Source organism: Oncorhynchus nerka, linkage group LG7 (assembly GCF_034236695.1).
Source record: "Oncorhynchus nerka isolate Pitt River linkage group LG7, Oner_Uvic_2.0, whole genome shotgun sequence".
Taxonomy (NCBI): domain Eukaryota; kingdom Metazoa; phylum Chordata; class Actinopteri; order Salmoniformes; family Salmonidae; genus Oncorhynchus; species Oncorhynchus nerka.
Window position 1 is genome coordinate 72,765,038 of NC_088402.1, and position 11,892 is coordinate 72,776,929.

Below are 11,892 nucleotides of genomic sequence, written 5' to 3' on the forward strand. Positions count from 1 at the left end.
TGTCAGTACATGGACAAAATACATTAGTGATTTAGAAATTAAAAGGCCATGTCAGTCTATTTTTTCAAATGGTATATTGCCCCCATAGACTTTAACTAGGCTATTGTATTCTACACCTTGGTTGTGCATATACAGTAGGTTACATGAATACTGTAGTCATTCCGATGTCACAGTAAATTGAGGCCCCATGCTGTGTCGTGAAAGATATCTTCAGTGCTGTTCAGCTCCACATGAGAGCCAGGAGAGTCCTAAAGATTACTCAAATTCCTGATGGACCGACTCCTGGGCTCACGACAACGGTCACAAAGTAACCAGTAGGGGGCAATTTAAATAAGACATTCACTCTTTCAAACCAGCTCAAAGCCTGAAATTACTAAGCACCATTCTCTTCTCTCCACCATTGATTTTGTGGAAAGCTCTGACTGACACATCAGGCACACAGAAGATGAAAAGGCACAGGGATGTATAAAAATAAGAAAGGCTAGGATTTAACCGTTTCAGATAGTGGCATCTCTGCACTACACATTCAGAGTTGCATTTGATTTGCACATCGTTGTGTTTCACATGGAAAGAGTTGACACTTGATTTAGAAATTGACAGATCCTGTGCCAAATAGTGTGCCAAGTAACTTCTCAGCCAGGTTCCCCGTCAGTACAGTACTGAACAGGGCTGTGTTTCATTCCAGGAATATATTCCCTCCCATCTGCCCTCGTTCCCTCCCTAGGTCTGCAGTTGGATGCTGAATTTATTTACACTCTCACTCATACCCATCGTTCTGGTTGGCCTGGCTCATTGGGAAAGCAGTAGATGGAGAACTTTGGGTTACTTTAGTTTAGGCTTCGGCCAAACGTTCTCTACACTGGTGTGTCCAGATTACAGTACATCCAGGTTGTGAGTGAGCAGTGAGGTCTTTGTGCTATTTTCTGTCTTGCTCTGTGGGAGGCATCCTTCTCTTTCCAGCTGAGGAAATGAGTCATGAGTCAGCGCTGAGCTCAGGTTTTCGTACTACGTTCTCTGTACTCCGAGCAGCCATGGACAACACCACACTGACCGGCTCCCACTGCTTTACAGGGCACCACTAATGTGACTGATATGGTCCTCTCAATGGGTTATCGGCCCCATGCCCACTGAGTAAGATAGTGTAGATGTAGTGGTCACCGCCACCACCCTAATAGTGGGAATGACATTTTTGCCTTCTGTTAACATCTGTGTATGTGCACAGGAAGAGTATTTTTTTTTATCATATTTTTATTGCTGTGATTTGAAAGGACACTTTTTCAATATGAGTCAAAGAAACAGTACAGTGGAAGAGCAGATGCTGCGTTCGTCCATAAAACCCATAACTGCACAACAATTACACATCTCAAGTGCGTTAGATAGTCTCCATTTGTAGACATCTCCTTCAAAAGGAAGAGTACACCTGCAAACATAACACATGCAATGGACATGGACGCCTGTAGTCTGTCTGTGTCTCTGGACCTCGCTATCTGACCCTCAGGTAATGTGCCATGTGATTACTGTGGAATTGAAAACCTTGTAAGACAGACAGCCCACAGAGCCTCAAACAGCACCTCTGACCCTGAGAAGAGGCAGAGACACATCAATCAAAATAACATGGACAAAACCAAAGACCTGAGAGAAAATAAAACCTATTATTATACTGATGGATGGTCTGGAAATAGATCTGATTTATTTTCTGAAGGACAATATTTTATTCACATTTTATCATTCAGGACTATCCTCATACCAACAGGAGCTTTTACTTAGAAAGTCAAGTGATAATAGAAGATAGTGGAAAAGGTGATGTAAGTGACATGCATAAGCTTCATGCTTAAATGAAGTTGTGAAAACCTATTTGACAGGAACAGTGCATACGTGGCGCTCATACATTCCAGTCAGCACTTGTACAGTATTGGAACTGGAAGCCAGGTTATTGCAGGTTTTTACAGTGAAGGAAGGCGGCAGTTTCCCTCTGAAGCTCTGTCTGTCTGCATGTGTATGGCCGCTGGTATGCCACATGTTCACGAAGCCATAGCCAGCTATCCAGTCACCATCTGCACAGAAGACAAGACTGGCACTCTCCCTCTCTATAAAATGCAGCTGGGAAAATAGACAGCTGTTTAAGAATAATTCTTTTTTTTTTAAAGAGAAGAAAGAAACAAGGGGTTGAAAAAATGAAGGATAGTGAAAAATGCTTGTAGGGATGAGTAAAAGTACAGTGCATCTGTCTTGGGAGTTAAATCTGTCACCTTGGTGGGAGCAGAATGGATAAGCATGCTAATGCTCCCAAGGCTCATTAAAGATCCAAGATGGCAGGATTTTGGGAAAATAAGGGTCCAAAGGGAACTGTTATTTTTCAACATGCATTAAGACCTCCACTTCATCTTACTGGTGCCACAATCCCCTCCCATGTTTACATGTGTCTTCTACCTTACGGAGATCCACTTTGAGAAGTCAAGCTGTTGAAGTGAGAATAGCACTCACTGCATGCACTGAGCCACTCTCACTCTCCAATGTTGTTCACACCAGCGACAAGGAATATTGAGCAGTGGGTCCACATAAGCATATTCTATTTCAATCAGCTCTCTTTTCCTCTACTTCAATCAAAATGAAAATCAACCAAATTATTCCTGGTAACATCTCTCTTTCTTTCTCTCTCTCCAATCATCCATCCCCAGGTGTGTTTCTTTGTTATGGGAAGATAATAGTGCCTGCATTGTAATTCCTGTCCGCTCACACTGTGTGTAAACTCATTGTCTTCTAACATAAATCAGTCAGGGCAAACTAATGGGAGACAGAGGATGCTTCTCTCTGTATACAACAGCCTGTGGAGTGCACAGCATAATGTACTGTAGGAGTGTGTTAAGCTTGTGTTAAGCCTGTGTGTGCACATGCATGCATGTGTGTGCAAGTGTGTGTGTGTGCACAAATGTGTCTGTGTATGTGTGCGAGAGAGGAGAGAGAGAGAGAGAGAGAGAGAGAGAGAGAGAGAGAGAGAGAGAGAGCGTGTGCAAGCGTGTGAGATCATGCATCTCTCTGTGACTGGGCAGAGCAGTCATCATGCTTTCTGTGATCTCTCAGATAACAGTCATCCATCTGCTGTGCATATCTGTCAGGGCCTGGGAGGGCAGGCTGAGGCTAATCACTCCAATCATATATCTCCCACCGCACAGTGTCTCCCACGCTCCTTCTTGCTCTCCAATCTCACTCCCTCGCTCTTCCTGTCCACACTTTCATTTGCTCAGTTGAACTTCCCATAACTTACTTACCACAAATGAAGCATAGCACATACTATGACGGGTGGTGAAAACACACATGCATACACATTCTAAAGTATCTGGCACTTTTGGTTCACCATGTTGTACTAAAATGCAAAGATGACTTATGTACCATGGATGAGCATATCCCGTCATACATCATTTTAGGTTCCTCTTCAGACAAGGATCCTATAAGTGCCTGATGAGTCAGTAAAATCCCTGATGAAACCAGAGAAGTTAGACATCAAACTTACATAACAAGGAGATGTTCAGTCACATTGACTTGACACCAGTGGGAATCTAACAGAGGGTTGTCTTCGGTCTGCCACCCGTTATAAAACAAAGCCGTAACACGTGCTGCTCCAACCACAAATAAGCTCCAGTCTCTGAATTACCTTGTTTTCTCTGCAATCTATGAGTCTGTTTGCCATAATCAATATTGTGGAAACCACCTCAATTAATTCACACATAAAAGCATTTGTGGTTTTGCACTAAAGCCCATGAGGTGCTACAGTAATCCCCTGGGCTGAATAGAAGTGGGATGAGAGATTAAACAAGATGAGGCAGAGATATTGGGTTTGTCATTGTGTTATCCTTTGATGGTGTGCGTATGCTGTATCTTCTCCCCATTGCTTTTATTAATAGTAAGTGCCCCTCCTAGTCTGCATGCCTCAGTGTGCTCTGGAGCTAACAGCAGGACAGGTTTTTGCTAGTGGAACATTTATAGCTGTGCATTAAAACTGGAATCAAGGGTTTAAGTGAACCATTGCAACATTGCCGCTGTTCCTTTGTCCGGGCCTGTCCAAAAATGCCCCGCCTGAGGCTATTTGCAGAGCCAAGAGCTAACGTGAATCCGAATACTGCGTTTAGGCAGCCCAATACCATCATTTGTTCCACTAATTGGTATTTTAACCAATCACATCAGATATTTTCACATCTTATCTTTTTCAGAGCTGAACTCAAAAGACCAATTAGTGAAAGTAATAACAGAATTGGGCTACCTGTATAAACACAGCTTTAAAAGTGATATCACATTCTGACCTGTGTCATGTCAAAGCTGTGACACTGGTTGACATCCTCCATAAATGATACACTGATATTGTTGGTGTCTTCAAAGCCCTTTGCCTGTTCCTATAAGAATAGGCCAACCTAAACATAATTTACAAACAACAGTATGTCTTTACTGTCATAATGTCAAAGTCATTTGTCATCTTGAGTATAAAGCTTTCATACTGATATTCACAGTATTATACATACTATCTGGCTGACTCATCAATGGACGCAGGGATTGTTACGTTCAATACACATTAGGCCTATATTCCTGATTTAGAATACTTTTTGTTATTTTCTATTTTCTTAATTGTACATCACTTGGGTTACAAAAGCAGTTTTGTGATTTTGTGAGTTGTGATACCATGTATCCTTGCAGTTGTATACTGCCATCTTCTGGTTTGGCAATATATTCAGTACAGAAGGTTGTATTTACCTAACTACTAAAACTCAGACAACAAAAACCAGCAAGCAAAAATAAATAACTTGCTATTTAATTAAATTGGATTCAAAATGCAGACATTATATCTTAAAAAACAAAACACGTTTTCTTCAGAACTATAGCATACTATAAAATAATTCAGCACACAAAATATTACTTTTTGTTAATATACCGTATTTGTCAAATTCCAGATGGCTACAGGTAATGATTTAAGCTTAACAGATCCAAACTCTGCACACAAAGTTAAGTTTAAATATGTACATGCCAATGCCATCAGTCTGTGTGGAAAAGAAACAACATAAAACCACTAGCTAGCATTGTTACAGTACTTTTAAGAGCTGCCCTGGGCTACAGTTCTGTTACTTTGTCGGACCACACTCGTCAATGCCTTTGAGGCAACAGTCACTGCAAATATTTGCTCTATACAGAATCTTTCAAACTGTTAAAGGTCATCATTCTGACTTACTTTGATAGACACTTATTTATTTAAAAAACACAAAAATGTGACGATAACAGTTTCTAAAAGTGACACAAAAGCAAAAAATGTTGAATGCATGGATGCAACAAGCTCAAAATATTACAATTCATGTTACAAAAATGTGGGATTCCACCCAAATAACTCAATGAATGTTAAAATATACTTAAAGAATTGAAAAACATAAACATGTGTGAATATTAATTAATATGGGTGCACAGCTACACACTAAGTTTATGATAGGAAAGGCGTGAAAACACAGGAAATATTACCTATATTTACCTTATTAAAATAACACAAACTACTGTAGAGTAAACTTATTTTACACAGATACACCCAAACAATGGCAGGAGTGTGAGAAAACATTATATAGTATACGGTTTCCTTCCATGAAAACACTCACGACTAGGTCATCCCTGAGAACAAGATTTGGTTCAGTAGGAAGTGCATCCGAGATGTGTTGGGAATAATATTACAACCTCTCCGAAAATCTCCCTTTTACCTCGTCAAAGATCAGATTTACAATAGGAAAAGTTCAAGATAAATTGAGTTGAAGACGTGATCACTGATACCGGTCAGTAAAATATATAGTATTGTTTTATTGGACCATTTGCAACAAGAGATTCTACCAAATCTTGGCAGTATTAACAACATTCAATCTGGGGTCTCAAATCTCGTAGAATATTATTGTACTGGTATTATTTTCGTTTTGTGTTGAGTAGCCCTAACAATAAGAGTAAACTGAATGAATGAGTCAAGATCTAATGCATGATTAAGTTACAATCCTTCGAATTTGAGACCCCAGTAATAAAGAATCTTTACCAAAAAAAAGTTTTTTTTCTTTAAATCCAACAAAGATTACAGTAAAATATACAGTCAAAACATGGTGTCCTGGATTTTTTTTATTTACCCTGATTTTAAAATGCAGTCAAGCATTTAGAATTTATTAACAATAATTGATATTTTGTGCATAATAAGAAAAAAAGGAAATTGGAAAGAACAAACGATCTTAGCTCTCATCCTCTTCTTCGTCCACCTCAACATCCTCCTCTTTATCTTGGTCTCTGACCTCGCGACCTCGTGATTCATCCACGTCTTCCACGTCCACCTCTTCATCCTTCTCGCCGTATGATGAGTCCTCATCATCTCTGGCATCCTGGTCGCTGTCATCAGAGCCTGGGGAATGGAGATGATCAGACCTTTTATAATGGGCTTCCCACTCTGAGCCAATGGGGTGATTAGTATGGGATATAAACAGAGGGGTTTAACACTGGATTATGGTGAAAGCCCAGGAGTAGGAATATAATTCTGTTGTGCAATTTTGTGTGAATGGTGAAAACAGTAAGTGGTGGATTGAAGTATCAGGTAACCAAAATGGATACACAAATAGACAAAGCACCCCTTAATCCAATAATCTTCCAAAATATAACTTCCAATGATTGTACAAAACGGCTCTTGCATTTAAAGTAAAAACAGTCCTTGAATTTTTTGCAGAATATGCTGCTGAGTTGGCATTTCAAAATCACAGTCTTCCTGAACCATTGAAATAAATAGACTTTCATCTAAACAATGACTTCATGTTCTGAACTGAGCTGCAAAGCCGAGCAACAGATCCAACAACCCTCCATAATAACATTTCTGCTCGTGGATAATGTCTTACCGTCTATTGCAACCTCTCCGTCATCATCCTCCTCTGGGCTTTCATCTGATTCTGAGGACATATTCGCTGTCTATTCAGTTTCACCTGGATTACTCATACAAGGACATCTTACTACACACGTATACACATTTCTCAGGAAGCAGAGGTAAACCAGCAGACACTGTGGCCCTAAAGGACTGGAATCATAGCATATGTTATGTACATCTGTGTTGGAGCATAAAACCTGACTCATCACATTGTCTTTTCTGTAAACCAGCAGACAGTGTAGCCCTAACGGACTGGAATCATGGGCTTCTAAAGCTCTATTACAGTACTGACTAACCTGCATCTCGGCCCCCATGCTCCTCGTGCTCATCCTCATTCTCCTCTTCCCTGCTAAGACCTCGCCCAGACTTAGCCTGCTCTTCTTCATCATCATCATCATCATCATCCGAGTCAGAGATCACCACACAATCCTCCCTGTTGCTGTTGTCAGCTGGCTTGGGCCCACTGGTGCTGTTGGAACCGTATGTTGTGATAGTTAGAACAATCAAAAGACCTTCCATTTCTTTTTCTTTTACACAAAATGCTTAATAATAAAGAGTTATAAAAGTGTTTGGCAGTGTTTTAGGCTACATTACAGCACATAATAAAGTGGTAATAAAATGGTAATAGTATCATGAAGATGGAAAGTCCTTATTGAGCTAAGTTCCACGACAATAGGTTTTGTTGGGCTGCTTACCTGCCATTCTGCCTGGGTTCCCACAGTGGAGTCAAATAGTATCTGAGAGGGTTTCTGAAAAGGTCATCTTTCAGAATCTATAGATTCACACGGAACAAAGAGAGAAGAAGAGTGTGTTGGAATAGTGCAGTAACCGTAAATGTTATATACAGAGCCTAAAATAAAGTCAGTTGTGTGATCACCAGTGGATCTGTGCAATGCGTCTTTGCTGGATTACTCCATGCATGTTAGACTGTGCACCAGCTCTCAACCTATGCCTGGCAGTGAGCATGCCGTTACCTGTGCTATGTCGTCCCGGCCAGGACTGGCGTGGTCGCTGAACCAGCTGAAGAAGGTCTGATAGATGCCGCGTCCCGACCTCCTGGGCTCACTGTGAAGCGTCAGGTTCTGCCCGCGGTGCCACAGGATGGGGTTGGAGAAAGACACTGGAGATCCTGTGAGAGGACATATAACAGGGGAAGGATATCATCATAATTGGCCTCATTTACACCCGATACCTGATTACACCTCTACATCTACACTTGTCAAAGATATAGGGACACCTGGCCCATGTAAAATGTGGCATCCTAGCAAGATAGATATGACAACCGGATCTGTCCCTCACCTGTCATTCCAAGGTGGAGCTCCTTCACGATGATGTTGTTCTGGAAGTAAGGATTCCGTTTGAAGTGGAACCCGATTCTGTAACCAAGCTTGTTGGTCTTGAAGGATTCAATCTAAGGAGGAGACAAGAATACATTTTCATTTCAGGGGAGCAATAGAACATTTATTCAGAAGACTTTAAAGAATCATTACATTTTCGCTGTGATTAATTACTTACTTCAAGGTTGGTCATGTAACTGAGAGCACCTTCATCTGTTTTGTCAATGTGAGCAGAGAGATGAGGGTGGTTCAATAACTGTTGAGCTTTGAGCCAAGGGAAAAATAAATGTGACATACCAACACACTCACAATCAACAACATACATGTGTGTGTGTGTGTGTAGGAGTATTCAAAAGGATACTGCCGTGACCCAGAAGCCAGGGATGGCCTGTATGATGGAGCTACGCTGGTCCACGTGTGGACGGCGCTGGCGGCTCAGTTTCAGCTCTAGCCGCTGGTGGAGCCGCGCACCTTTCTTCTCCAGAGCGTCTAGCCTCATCTGTACCTGCGCCAGAAGGGCCACTGACTGTCGGATCTCCGGGGCCATCTTCACTGACACTATAGCGCACTCCCCGTCATCATCATCATTATCTGAAGGGAAAGAGGAACTCGGTGTGGACGAAGATCCGGGTATTGAGTCGTCTTCCTCATCGGGCATGTCCTCGGCATCCTCCCTGTCAACTCCACGCAGTGAGGTAGAGCTGTCTGCCGCTGCTGCCTGTGTGTGAAGACCCCTTTCAGGTTTTGATTGTTCCTTTGAGGACTCCTGGTCACCACGCTTACCTTTGTGTCCCATTCTCTCATAATGTCCAACTTTTTTTGAGGAAAATGACTTTTGTTTAACCTCTTCACCCGTAGCTGCTCCTGTGAGACTAGCAAGTGCCTCGGCGGCTGCTATAGCGGCCGAATCAGACTGGTCCAGTGAAGTTGAGGGTCGGCAATCTCCAGCACCAGCACTTCCCAGGTTTTTTACTTCCTTTGCATCGCTAGAGACTGGTGCACCCGATACAAGAGCACTGTTGACGGCGCTGACATGTGCATCAGCGCTGGATGGGTTATTGGCAGTGACAGCTGCACAAATCCCCCCCCCGGGTCCCTTTTTCAGATCTAGTCCACTCTCCTCATTTCCATTCTTCTCTTCTATGGCTGGTACTTTATCGCCATCTTCCCCATTTTTGTTTCCATGAGAATTCGATGGTAATTCACTGGACACCTCGCCGTCCACTTTGGCTAACTTACTTGGAAGAGGGGACTGGCCAGCCTGCTCGTCGGACTGACATCGTTTCTTCGGTGCGGAGTCTGCAGACTTTTTGCTGTACCTCGTTTTTTCGCTCATTTTTGCCAATTAGTCTGCTGCGCTAGCTAACGCAATAGCCTACAAATTAGTTAACTAGCCTAGAGGGTAACGTTAGTGGAAGTGTTTAAATAGCTAGATACAACTAGCTACCTTGTTCGTTGCACAAATTACTAGCTAGCTACTACGAGCGTATTTTCTATAAACAGTTAGCAAGTTCCTTTTCCGCGTAAATTTAGCTAGAGGCCTACAGTACTGTAGCGCGAGCTAGCTAGCTAGCTTACCTTGCGTGTGTTATTCGTGTTACAACTAGGTCCCGTTCTCTTAAAAGCACTATATTAATTTAGCACTAATTGTGCATTATTATTATTTTAAAAGTATTATATTGAATAAAATCCTGGTTTATAATTCCATAGAGTCCTGAAATGTTTTACATTTCTCCTTTCCCTCACTATTTCTCCGGCCGCGATGTTTATTACGTTACGAGATAGGAAAACAATCCGCTGATTGGTTTACAGTACGCCGCGCTGAAACATATCCACCAATCATACAAAGGAGGTATGTTTGAGTGAGCCAGCTTTACCAACAGAAGCTGCGCTGCATATTTACAGTACTAGGGAGCGCGCACGTACACGTACACTGACATTGTATGCAGTACCCCGACACTCGATCTATTTTGATAGGATGATTTTTTTTCTGGCCTACAATGTAGCCTTACCTTGATATGTGAATTGAAAAATACGTTGGGTTAGGAATCATTTTGCACTTCATTGTAGGCCTACCAGCAATTGAAACTTGCTCATTATTACCGATTATTAAAATATAGTATATGGAGAAACAATGTCAAGTTGCATGTGCTGCCTGCTCGAAAGATGAGAGGCTGATTTTCGAGGACAGAGAAAGGAAAGCAATATCAAATTCAACATCAATTTAGAACACCGGCTTCCCCTTATCATGCAAAATGCTTGCACATGGCACCTGACAAGGGAGTATAGTTACATCAATGTCATGACAACAATGTTATCACTGTAGTAACTTAAGTGTTATAACACAGGTATCGAGCAACTTGGCCCTGTTTTTGTTCCAGTCCAAGTTATGGTCTCTGATAATATTGAATATGACCAAGTTGATAGAGTCTTGTACCAATGATGTTCTCTTTAATTACATTATTGCATAGCCAACCTACTAGCTTTCCATTCATGTAGTCAGCACAAATTTTGAAATAGGCCTATTATTTTTGCCTGACGATTCAACCTTACTTGCATTCAGTTGCTCAGGTGGCAGAGCAATGTGGATGGATAGCCAGGCAACTATTATTGGATCATAACAGAGACACAAAGGTGAATGGCAGCATTACTTATGCCACCTAGTGGATCAGATGGAGTAATGATCCAAAACAAGGAGTCTATGGAGTATGAGAATGATAACCACACCATTCATTTACCATCAATAACTGAGCACAAGACAGTATATTATTTTGTACTAGGAAGGTCTACAATATGCTTGATTATCCATATAGGCCTAGCTATGATTATTTAGATCAAACATGTCATACAACCTACACACACCGGCGCTTTTATCAGGTACACCATCCCATTCACGAAAATGGTTTGCTCCTACAGTGAGTCATGTGGCCATGGCTCTATAAAGCAGGCAGTAAGGCATCGAGGCATTCAGTTACTATTCGATTGAATGTTAGAAGGGGAAAAACGAGTGACCTAAGTGACATTGAGCGTGGTATGATCGTCAGTGTCAGGCGCCGGATCCAGTATCTCAGAAATGGCAGCCCTCCTGGCCTTTCACACACGACAGTGTCGAGGGTTTACTGAGAATGGTTTGAAAAACAAACAACATCCAGTCAACGGCAGTCCTGTGGGCGAAAACAGCTCGTTGATGAAAGAGGTCGAAGGAGAATGGCAAGAATGGTGCAAGCTAACAGGTGGGCCAACAATAGACAAATGACGGCGCAGTACAACAATGATGTGCAGAACGGCATCTTGGAACGCACAACTCATCGATCCTTGTCCTGAATGGGCTATTGCAGCAGACGACTAGAAGAAGCAGCTACAGTGGGAACGCGATCAACAACACTGGGAGAATTGAGAAGTGGAAAAACATTGCCTAGTCTGTCGAATCTCGGTTCCTGTTGTGTCCTGCTGATGGCAGAGTCAGGATTTGGCGTAAGCAGCATGAGTCCATGGACCCCTCCTGCCTGGTACAGGCTGGTGGCGGTGGTGTACTGGTGAAGGGAATCTTAATTGGACCTATATTGTCACAGCAAAATAATCCTGCTGTAACAGGATTTGAACGTTTAGTCCATAATGTTACTTGATCGGTGGTTAGGCTATTAG

The 11,892-nt window shown here is 42.0% G+C and overlaps 1 protein-coding gene across 3 annotated transcripts; it reads right to left on the reverse strand.

Annotated features, from left to right (window-relative positions):
- Positions 1 to 4,785: 4,785 nt before the first annotated feature.
- On the reverse strand, positions 4,786 to 10,048 carry LOC115132327 (protein SET-like). Of its 3 annotated transcripts, none has more exons than XM_029664879.2 (8): positions 8,609 to 10,045; positions 8,426 to 8,503; positions 8,210 to 8,321; positions 7,885 to 8,039; positions 7,606 to 7,682; positions 7,207 to 7,379; positions 6,885 to 6,935; positions 4,786 to 6,400 (listed from the first exon to the last, which is right to left on the reverse strand). In XM_029664879.2, the coding sequence occupies exons 1-8, from the start codon at positions 9,581 to 9,583 to the stop codon at positions 6,234 to 6,236; spliced, it is 1,788 nt and encodes a 595-aa protein (XP_029520739.1). In that variant the 5' UTR covers positions 9,584 to 10,045; the 3' UTR covers positions 4,786 to 6,233. The 3 variants fall into 3 exon arrangements, 2 of the variants coding, with proteins under 2 accessions (XP_029520739.1, XP_029520740.1); XR_003864055.2 differs by having other exon boundaries at positions 6,353 to 6,400; positions 6,885 to 6,968; positions 8,609 to 10,048; XM_029664880.2 differs by lacking the exons at positions 4,786 to 6,400; positions 6,885 to 6,935 and adding an exon at positions 6,942 to 7,060 and having other exon boundaries at positions 8,609 to 10,048.
- Between the last annotated feature and the right edge of the window lie 1,844 nt (positions 10,049 to 11,892).

What these genes read in the sequence shown, in the direction of transcription:
- LOC115132327 (XM_029664879.2), bottom strand. Translation starts at nt 9,583, where the DNA reads ATGAGCGAAAAAACGAGGTACAGCAAAAAGTCTGCAGACTCCGCACCG. An exon ending in GCTCCACCTTGGAATGACAG is followed by an intron (nt 8,040 to 8,209) that starts GTGAGGGACAGA and finishes GTCCTCTCACAG; the next exon opens with GATCTCCAGTGTCTTTCTCC. An exon ending in CGGAGAGGTTGCAATAGACG is followed by an intron (nt 6,401 to 6,884) that starts GTAAGACATTAT and finishes TCCATTCCCCAG; the next exon opens with GCTCTGATGACAGCGACCAG.